The 10,696-nt window shown below is 48.9% G+C and overlaps 1 protein-coding gene across 1 annotated transcript; it reads left to right on the top strand.

Moving 5' to 3' along the window:
• Positions 1-451: 451 nt before the first annotated feature.
• Positions 452-9,876, top strand: MYD88 (MYD88 innate immune signal transduction adaptor; the record flags this gene model as incomplete). The annotated part of the gene is made up of 5 exons (XM_079538716.1): positions 452-791; positions 4,321-4,452; positions 6,100-6,280; positions 7,101-7,192; positions 9,722-9,876. The coding sequence occupies 5 exons, from the start codon at positions 452-454 to the stop codon at positions 9,874-9,876; spliced, it is 900 nt and encodes a 299-aa protein (XP_079394842.1).
• Between the last annotated feature and the right edge of the window lie 820 nt (positions 9,877-10,696).

The raw sequence follows: 10,696 nt of genomic DNA, 5'->3' as shown, positions 1-10,696 counted from the left end.
TGCCAGGGACGGCGACTCCACCACCTCCCTGGGCAGCCATTCCAGCGCCTGACCACCCTCTGAGAGAAAAAGTTTCTCTTCATGTCCAACCTAAAGCTCCTCTGGTACAACTCGTGGCCATTTCCTCGGGTCCTGGTTGTTGCCTGGGAGAAGAGGCCGAACCCCTCCTCATCACAACCTCCCGTCAGGGAGCTGCAGAGCGCAATGACGTTCAACAACGTGCAACTGTGCTCAGGGCCAGCCTGGACGGGCTGCCCGAGCCGAGGGAGGCGCCCCTGCCCAGGGCCACTGCTGGGTCCGGGCGGCATCGAGGCCCCTTCCGACCCACACCCCGCGGCCAGGCGCTCAAGGCGCCGCCCTCAGCGGGAGGCGGGCGGCACCCGGCGAGGAGGCGGGGAGAAGCGGGAAGCGAAAGGGCCGCGCCGGGGGAAGTCGAGAGAGCGGCGCGGCCATGGCTACGGTACCCGTGGGTGCGGGCTCCGCTCCCGGCCCCGAGCCGGCGGATCTGCACGCCGTGCCCATGGTGGCCCTCAACTACGGCGTGCGGCGCCGCCTCGGCCTTTACCTCAACCCGCGGGCGGCGACCGCGGCCGACTGGACGGCGCTGGCGGAGGAGCTGGGCTGCGACTACCTGGAGATCCGGCGGCTGGAGGCGCTGCCCGACCCCACGGCCGCGCTGCTGGACGAGTGGCAGAGCCGCTGTCCCGGCGGAGCCACCGTGGGTCAACTGCTGGAGCTCCTGCGGCAGCTGGGCCGGCACGACGTGCTGCTGGAGCTGGCCGGCAGCGTGGGTGAGCACCGGCAGCGACGGCGCTCGGGCGGTGCGGGTTCGGGGCCTGGAGGGACCGGGGAGAGGCTGCGGGGGGGGGCGGGGGAGAGAGCACCGCTCTGCAGCTCCTGACGGGAGTTGTGGTGAGGTCAGGTCGGCCTGTGCTCCCGGGGAGGTTCGGGTTGGATATCGGGAAGAATTTCTTCTCGAAAATAGAGGGAACGCACTGGCATGGGCTGCCCAGGGAGGTGATGCGGTCAGCGTCCCTGAAGGTGTTAATGAACCGTGGAGATGTGTGGCTCTGAGGGATGGATGTGGGCAATATCGGTGATGGGTTGGGGTTGGACTCGGTGATCTTACTGATCTTTTCCAAGCTTAATGACCTTATGGAGTGCCTGGCACCCCACTACTGGGATTTCTGCATATCAAAGATGCTCTTGAGAAGGTGGGCCAGGAGGAGGCTCGCGTTGATGTTCCAGGAAAATCCAGAGATGTTGGTGTGGAGATCCGGAGGTGCCTTGTGAATGTGAATAACAGGAGAGGAATTAATTTCCTTGCACACTGAGATGGAATCAGCACACAACAATAAATGTGGAGATCCCACAGCTGTTCTTGTAACTTGTTCCTTGTAAGCTCTTTGTATTCTTCGTGGTCACAGGGCTTCACAGGGAAGGCAGCTCTCAGAACTGCAGTAAGAAGGGAACTTCCTTGCCCAGGCGTTTCCAAAACGAGGTGACTCTGAGGCCGTGCGTTACCTGGGTCTGGTGAAGAAACAACCAATCTCATTTCCTGTTACTGTGAGGACTGAAGGTGTAGGAGTGCATCTCTGAGCAAGGACCAAAGATATGCCTGAACTCCTGCAGCTCTCCCAAATGAAGAATGCTCTGAAGACTTTTTTGGGGGAAAAAATAGTAAACATTCACGTGTTTTGTGATCCTCATCGAGAGCAGAAGCTGCCAGCTGTGGGAGGGAGCTGGGGCTTCACAACGTGCTGTGCACCCCTGAAGCTGCTTCTGGCCCTGAGTTTGGGACCTGTGGACGAGCTCTTTCAGACCCTGAGCAGAGTGGGAGGAGCTGGAGCTCCAGTCGCAAGTTTAGCCTGGCTGTGGGTCACGCTGATAAGAGGAGGCAGATAAATTCTTGGAAGGAAAATACTCTAAAATACTCTCAGATTCCGGAAATGCCTGAACTGGAAGTGGTCTGAAAGATAGGTTTTAAAAATAGGTGGTAAATAATACCCAAAAGATAAATTATTTGGGAAAAGTATTGTTGCATGCTTATTTGATACTTACAGTCTCCCCTGGTTCTCAACCACTATGTGGGACAGGATGCTAGAGGGACCTGCAGCCTGATCCAGTGCGGCCATGTCCTCATTATTTTCGGCTGAGGATTGTGGGCCTGCAAGCTGTTGCCAGTGCTCCGAGCTCTTGTAGACTTCAGAGATACTTATGCTTGTAAGAGGAAAGAAAAGGAATGGTTGCATAAACTCGGGTGCATGTTATTTCCCACTGCCAAAGGCGTCTTCGTTTGCACCATTGGGACTTAGGCTTGGGGATTAAAACATCAGCATTGAGATTTCTGTGGTCTGTGCTTCCATTACAGGAGGTGCAGATCTGGGGCACGTTTCAGTGGCCCCCACAGAGGTATCTTGGAAGGCCTCAAGATGTCTCTGTTGAACGCAACTTGATGATGCTGTGCAGCTCCAAAGGATACTGCTTTCAGTTTGTGGTTTTTACTTCAGAACCAGTTCCTTCTTTTTTCATCACATGCTCCATTTCTTGCTGTGGCCCTGCTAAATGTTTAGGATGCTAAAAAATGGTGTCTCCTGTAGCCTTGTGTAGTGTCACAGCCATCAGTAGCACAGGGTTACGTTTATAGTACAGCTCCCCTATTACAAACTTTGGAGCGTGGGCATTTGAAAGATGCAACTTTTCAATCCTTGCACATCTGCTTTAAGTCTGATTTTTCTCATCAGCTTATTTCGCTATACAATCATGTTTAGGTATGTAAAACTCTTTGCTTTGGTAAGTTTGTGCTGTTTCCTGCTGAAACAGTGGTTTTTGTTTCTTCCTGACCAATTACAAAAGTGCTGAGTTCCTGCTTGAGGTACAGGGTATGCCTTCTCTCTTCTTATAGGCACACAGAGTCAGAGAATATCATGGTTTTATTCTTTCTCTCCAGTACTTCAGGCTTTTGCTCAACTGCTCAATATAAGGCCTTCACTGCCTTGTTAGATGCTGAGTGGGACTTCTCAGTGTGGAGGAGCTTCTTGCTTCTCAACTGGCTTCTGCTTTGTGGGCTTTTAGAGTTGTTTTTGCCTCTTGTTTGTTGTTGTTAAGCTGTACGTGGTCAGGCTGGGGACTAATTCATGCCTAGGCACTGGAAGTCTGTCATTCCTTCAGGCTGGATTGTGGGCTCAGGTTTATCCTATAGGAATATGTGAGATGTGGGATTATGGTATGATACCATCAAAAATCTGTGCACGTTGGCTGGTCTGGATGAACTAAGCAAGCATTTAACTTAGTGAGTGTGTTTCAGCCTTGAGTGGGGTGGTGAGGAGTCTGGGGACCAAGCTAGAAAAACTCATGTCAGGCATTTTGCAACAGGGAGAAGAATGCAGCTGGTTCTTCTCACTGCTGAACAACTGAGAATGAAGAGGGAAGAGAGGCAGATTGGGTTATGCCTCAGGAAAATCTCTGCTCAGACCTGACACCTGGTAATCCAGTTGTGGGGCACGGAGATGTGAGACAGAAGCAGAGATGGGGTTCAGGAGCTGGGCTCCCTGCAGCATTCAGGGTATGGGTAGGGCTGGGTGGCAGGAGTGTTCCCCACCCATGTCTGCACTTCCAGGCTTTGCTCTGCTCTGTGCTGCTGTACCAGCGACCTCTGCAGCTGCTTCAGACTAATTCTGACTGATCGGTGCTTTTCTGGTTGGTGCTTGTTTGTTTTTGTTTTAGTGTGTTTGAACCTTAAGCAAAGTAGCAGACAGGCAGGAGTTTGAGCATTCTTTTGCTGGTTTCAAATCTCCATTTACTTTCAGTTCCATTTACTTTCAGTTCTTCTGTGATTGTGGACTGCAGAGTAGCAGAGCCTGTGGGATTGCTTTTCAGTTCTCCAAAGACTTTACTGTTAGATTTGTCAGTCGTTTTTAAACAAGGTCTGTTTGTAATAGCTCAGTGTACATCACTGTCCCACATGGAAAATTCACAGCAACAACTACAGCACCCTTGGTTATTTCACAGTGATGTGTGCATCTGCTCTGCCCGAGCTAAAAGAGGTTTCTGATAGCTGCTCTGGAAGCCTGTTCCGGGGGCATGCTGGAATTTTACTTGTCCCTGCTGAAGGAGATGGTTGATGCAGCATCAGGAGATTCAAGAAGGTGCTGGGTAAACTCCAGGCTAACAGGTGCGCAGATAGGTACCAAAAAACCCAGCAGGGTTTTACCCTCTACTATCACTGATGTGTAAAATAGGGAAATCTCCTGTCGTGAAGGTTGTAAAGGACCCTGTAGCATAGAAGCACACTCACGGCTTGGTGTTGTGTCTTTGCAGAGGAGGACTGCAAGAAGTACTTACGAAGGAAGCGGCAGGAGGCTGAGCAGCCACTGCAGGTCCCAGCAGTAGACAGCAGCGTGCCGAAGACGTCAGAGCTGATGGGCATCACCACGAGGGATGATCCTTATGGTGAGTGCAGTGTTGGCAGCACTGTGGCACACCTCATGGAGTGATCATGTTCAGCTGCCCGGCAGATTCCTGTAGGAAGTGCAGAAAATCAGTTCTCTTTCAATGTTGTGACTTCTCGTAACCCTGACTGGAATGCTGTAGCTGGTAGTCTGCAGGCGTTTTCATTCTCCCCATTGCCTGTTCCTTTGGGAGAAGCAAAAGCAACCCTGGGGAACGCTGCACCCTGGAACAGCCTGGCACAGAGCCTGCTGGCCGTGTGTGGAGGGAGACTTCCCAGGAGCAGCTGCTGTCCCTCTGCTTGGCTTGGCTCACAGAACAAACAGCTGCAGGCTGCTGAAAGCGCAGCATGAAGGGGAAGGAACTCAGAGCTGGCTGCCTTGGCTACACTGCCCAGTCTTCAGCAGATTGAGGAATCTTGAATAAAAAGGAAGCAGGGTTGGAAGTATTGCTGGGTGTGAAGTGGAGAGCAGGAGGAAACACAGCTCTGTGCAGGCACGCTGGGCTGCGTGTACAGCTGCATACAGCTGGAGAAGTGAATGTCCTATAATACGAGGGTGAGCAGCAGCCATGCAGAATGGAGATGTCAGCACACTTCTCCAGGAGCTCCTCTGGATGGTCTGACTTTGGGCAGCTGCTTTTGCTGTGTGTGGGGACATCAGTGTCCCTGCCAAGTGCCCACAACCCCCACAGCATCTTTGCATGACGTGACACAGGGTAGTGTTGTGCCCCAGGTTGACCTGGCAGCCAGTTTCCCTTCTGCTCGACTGGCTGCTGCTTGAGTTGAAGCTGCCTGCTGGCTTGCTGCTTTTCTCATTAGAGCTACATTTAGAGCCTGACCTTGTTTTTCACTAGTAGGCTTTAGCTGGCATAAAAACTTTAACAAACATGTAGTGACACTGATAGGGAAATAAAATAACATAGTGGAAAACCATCCAGCAATATTAAGGTGCTTGTTTGCAAGGTTCTTGTTTTTAAAATAAAGCACTGTTTTATTGGTACAAGTGCTAAATAAATGAGAGCTGCCAGCCATTAACATGTTTGGAAAACAGGGTCATTTACTTAGGATGTGGCCTTGGGTACCCAAGTTCAACACTTTGGCCATGACAGTGGTGGGTTCCAAATTTTTAGGCTTAACCCACACCACATCATCCTTACGGGATGATGGTCCTGCAGTAAGGTTTTGGATAGGAAGCTCATAATGCTGTAACCTGCATTACAGAAGTAAGGCTTAGAGTCAGATGGGTATTTTAGATGTGAAATTGCAGAGCAGGAGGCTCCTGGCTGTATCCTTAAGGGTACTCTGCTCCCTCCAATTCTCCTGTGCTTTGTCTTCCCTCCCTCCCTGCTGATACTATTGCTTCTGTTTGTCTGCATCTTGGCTACACTTCCCTAACCCCTGCCACTAAACATGGGTTTACTTTGATACACTGAAAGGTGAAGAAAAGTGGTGAAGGCACACACATGCATTACTTCCCACCAGTCCTGTTCTGGACAAGAGCCTGGGCTGAAGGGCAGCTGGTCTGGTAGTGTTCAGTTACCTTAGCAAGCATGGCATAGAGCTTGTCTGACAAAGGCTGGGGGAGCCATGTTCAGTCCAGGAAGTTCATTTATAGGAGAAGATGACAGCTGAATTTTTAATGGTTTCAGGGCATGGAACAGAGATGTTTGATGCCTTCATCTGCTACTGTCAGAAAGACCTTCAGTTTGTCCAGGAGATGATCAGAGAGCTGGAGCAAACGGAGTTCAAACTGAAGCTCTGTGTGTTTGATCGGGATGTCTTGCCAGGCACGTGTGTGTGGTCCATCAGTGGAGAACTCATAGAAAGAAGGTGAGTGAACCACGGCTGGTTGGAGCAGCTCAGTGTAATGGAATGTTGTGCTGATATGAACTTTGTGTCTGCAGCACTGTGCCAGCAGAGCAGGAGAAATCCGTGAGGATGTATTCATGGGGTTTGTTTTATACTCGTGGTTCAATAATGAAGACTCAGGCATTCCTAAACGTGTAGCTTCGTAGCTCACGGGGAAGATGCTGTAATAGTGATGCCACTTACACTTGATTCCTTTTCATCCTGCAGTTGCATCTCTGGAGGGAATCTTTAAATGAATTCAGCTCCAAACTGTATTTTGGAGTTAGCTCCACCTCATTATGTAGAATTTGAGGGAACAGCACTGGTGTTTAGGGATCCTTCAAACCTTTGTGGGACTAGAGGATGGTGGGTGGGCAGGTGTGTCACATAAAAGTGACATCTTAGATAGAGACTTATGTAGAGAAAGTCCTTTACAGCATGAAGAGGGGAAGTGCCGACTGCTGCCCCACGCAGCTCTTTTGCTGTCACAGTCCTGCCAAATTAGGCTCAGTGAGAAATCCCAAGAGGTGTTTGAGCAGACAATTTAGATGGCATTTTTTTGTAATCGACAGAGCGTCAAATAAAGATTCCATGGACAGTGAGATCTTTGCTCTTCATATTTTAGTGTGTTCTGTGTGTAGTCTTTACCCTGTAGTTAATTCCTACTCAACCACAACTAAGGGGTTCATTTTTCTATCAGGGTAATTTGGAGAAATACCTCTTTTTTTTTTTTTACTGGTGAGAATGAGAGGCGTCTCCATCGACATCTTATTTCTTTCTCCCCTGACTGCTTTCTCTGAAGGTGTCGGAGGATGGTGGTCGTCATTTCAGATGATTACTTGGAAAGCGATGAATGTGATTTTCAGACCAAATTTGCTCTCAGTCTTTCCCCAGGTAAGATCACAAGCACTCTATTTAAAATTGCCTGTCGGCATTATAACTGGTACTGCAGTAACATCTGAAGCCGTGGCTGAGGTCAGTGCTGTACCGTAGGGCACTGCACAAATGCAGAATGAGGGCTGGTCTGGGATGGATTTAAACAGATGAGATAAATCTACGTGAGAAAAGAGAAAATGTGTAATAGATGGCTACTGAACCAGAACCCACTTTCAGAGGTGTGTTCTTTCCACTGACCTATGTGTAAAAGTCCGCCTAGGCACAGGGTTAGCCCTGGGTCTAATGCCCTTAGTAAGTAAACAGAAATTTATCTCTATTAGAAGCAGCCATCAAAACTAACAGTGGTTTTATAAATTTTGTCATGCAGGCAAGGACCTGGACTTGGTTCCTTGCCCTGCCATTGACGTGGATGTGAGTGAGAAGCTTGGGTGTTTCAGCTGCCAAGTGGGCTAACTGCCTGCTTCAGAGCTGGTGCAGCTGCATGCAAATTGGGGAACTTCTGAAATGCTTTAAGATTCATACAGGAAATTTGCTGCTGTTGGGAAAAGCGTTGCAGTGAATATAGTGTGAGTAAGTGCTGGCGTAATTTCAGTTAGTGAGCCTGCACCTTTCTGCAAAGATCCCGGAGTATCATGGATAGACAAACAAAAAATAGAATGAATTTTCAACTTTGATGAGAAAAATCTGTTCCATATTCTTCCTGAACTGAAGAAAACATCAGTTCATTTCCACCAAGGCTGCTCAGGTTGCATCTCTAACTAGCAGTTACCCTACACTTGTAAGTATATATAGGGAGTGTATAAATGCAGCATAGCTTAACAGTGCAGAGGATGTGTTAAGAATAGGAATGCCTGCACATCGAGTCTCTTGTAGATGAGGTATTTGGTGGGGCATTAGAACTGACATGCCAGAGGTTAAACTGGAAGCCAGGACACAGCCAGCACAGCAAGGAATTAGCTGCATCTTCCATGACAAAATAATTCCTATCTTGGCATTAATCCCATGAGCATCCCTAGCTCACCACATCAGCCCCTGACCAGAAGAATTGGTAGCAAAGACCTTTTCGTTCTGCATCAGTTTTTTTTGCATCCTACCTTTCATTAGACCAGAAACACACATCTCTCTGTAATGACACAAACTCTACCAATAAAATCATGCATGTAAGTACAGGCTTGCAGAACTAAGTTAGTTTTTCATGTAAGGTAACTCACACTGTTACACCCAGAAGGGTTTGGTGGCAAGTTGTGCAAGCTCCACTTGTTACTTAAGCACCTGCTGCAGTTAGGAAATCTTGTACATGCATCATCCAGGCCTCAGCATCGTTGCAGTGAGCAGACTTCAGCTGATAGCAGGTGTCCCTATGGAAAATGGGACGAGAGGTTCCTCTCTAGAACAGCTGCTGCTTCAGGCTGTAGTAACCACAGGGACAGTTGTCTGATCTTGCACATGCCTCAACAAAAGCCATTCCTGTCATTAAAATGATTCCTTGCTGCCCCTTGTATCCATGAGGGTACGCTCAGTGGGAAGCAAAAGAACTAGAGAGAACCATCTCGAAATTTGCAGCTCAAAAGGCAAATGGTATCCAGGGCTCCATCAGAAGAGGGGTGGCCAGCAGGGACAGGGAGGTGATTGTCCCCCTCTACTCTGCTCTTGTGAGGCCCCATCTGCAGTACTGTGTCCAGGTCTGGAGCCCCCAGAGCAGGAAAGACAGGAAGCTGTTGGAGAGGGTCCAGAAGAGGCCACTAGGATGATCAGGGGACTGGAGCACCTCCCCTGTGAGGACAGGCTGAGGGAGCTGGGCTTGTTCAGCCTGGAGAAAAGAAGGCTGCGGAGTGACCTCATTGCAGCCTTTCAGTACCTAAAGGGAGCCTACAAACAGGAGGGGAATGAACTCTTGGAAAGGGAAGATAACAGCAGGACAAGGGGAAATGGTTTTAAGTTGAGGGAGGGGAGATTTAGGTTGGCTGTCAGGGGGAAATTCTTTACAGAGAGAGTGGTGAGGGGCTGGAACAGCTGCCCAGAGAGGCTGTGGATGCCCCGTCCATCCCTGGAGGTGTTCAAGGCCAGGTTGGATGGGGCCCTGGGCAGCCTGGTCTGGTATTAAATGGGGAGGTTGGTGGCCTGCCTGCAACAGGGGGTTGGAGCTTCATGATCCTTGAGGTCCCTTCCAACCCTGGCCATTCTGTGATTCTGTGATCTCAAAGAAGTTAAGATTGTCAAATCCATCTGGAAGTACTCAGGACTGTATACTCCTGTTTGCATTCAACAAGAAACTGTTCTTTGTTCTTTTCTATTTGCTGCTCTTCACTGCCTTCACTGTTCTTCTCTGGGATCAGGCAAGATGCACATGGGGCCCTGGCTGATACTTGAGTGACATGTTCTTGGTAGAGTGCTTGTGGTTGAGAAACTTGCTCTGCGGGGTGAGAACCTGCATCTTGGGGTGTGTGTACTGCTTAGAGGAGGCGATATAAGCAGGATGTGAGTGTGGCTCTGTGTAATCCTCTGCCTGTGTGATCTCCCTTCCAGGTGCTCGTCTCAAGCGGCTGATTCCAGTCAAGTGCAAGACCATGAAGAACGAGTTTCCAAGCATCTTGAGGTTCATTACAATTTGTGATTACACCAACCCTTGCACCAAAAAATGGTTCTGGACAAGACTGGCAAAATCTCTCTTGCTGCCATGATGCAAAGTTTTGAGAGCCTTTTTTCAATCTCTCCTGGCTGTGCCTTTGAACCATGGTGTTCCTACAGCATCCCACTGCAGAACTTGGATCCTTGCAGTCAGCAAGGAGCCTGCAGCCCTTGGAGCCTGCAGCTGGGAGCAAAGAATTTCCTCTAGAACTTTTTCACAACTTGGAAAGGGAAATAGAACAACTATGTGGGTGTTCCTATTCAAGTCAGCGAGCAACAGCATCCAGCACTTGGTGAAACAAGAAATTTTACTGGAAATACAGAGAATATATACTTAAAGCCTGAGTCACTGATACGAGGTGGCTCTGTTGTAGAGTTCTTAATGAGACCTGGGAATATAAAATGCTGGTATAAGACACGAAATGATGAAAGCCTCCACCTGCAGGCTTTTTAAAACAAAAGGTTCATACTATTTTACAAGCTCTTTAATAGCTATGGTAATATTTAGGGTAGGATCATTTTTAGATGCCAGTGAAATCCCTTGCTGGTTGGGCAGCACAGGAATTGCTGTGGTCAGTCCCTGGCCCATGTTGTTCTGAGTTTCCTTCATTCTTTCCAGAAGAGCAGAGGCGTATTTTAATTGTTAAACCACTGTAAAGCTACTAATGGTTGTACCTTTGTTCTTAGCAACATCTGCAAGGTCAGAGCATTATCTTTGTAATAATAACTACTGAATTCAGTTTATTTCCTGTGGATGTTTTCATCCTGAAGCTGTATGGCAACATTCCTATTCCATATTCCTTTCCAGGGTAAATCCCTCATTACTGGCATCTTCTGAGTAGTCCCTTATATTTGACAAAAGTGATTTTTTTC

The sequence above is a fragment of the Tetrao urogallus genome, assembly GCF_951394365.1.
Source record: "Tetrao urogallus genome assembly, chromosome: 7".
Classification (NCBI taxonomy): domain Eukaryota; kingdom Metazoa; phylum Chordata; class Aves; order Galliformes; family Phasianidae; genus Tetrao; species Tetrao urogallus.
Note: the sequence above shows the minus strand (reverse complement) of the source record. Positions and strands in the feature narration are given on the sequence as shown.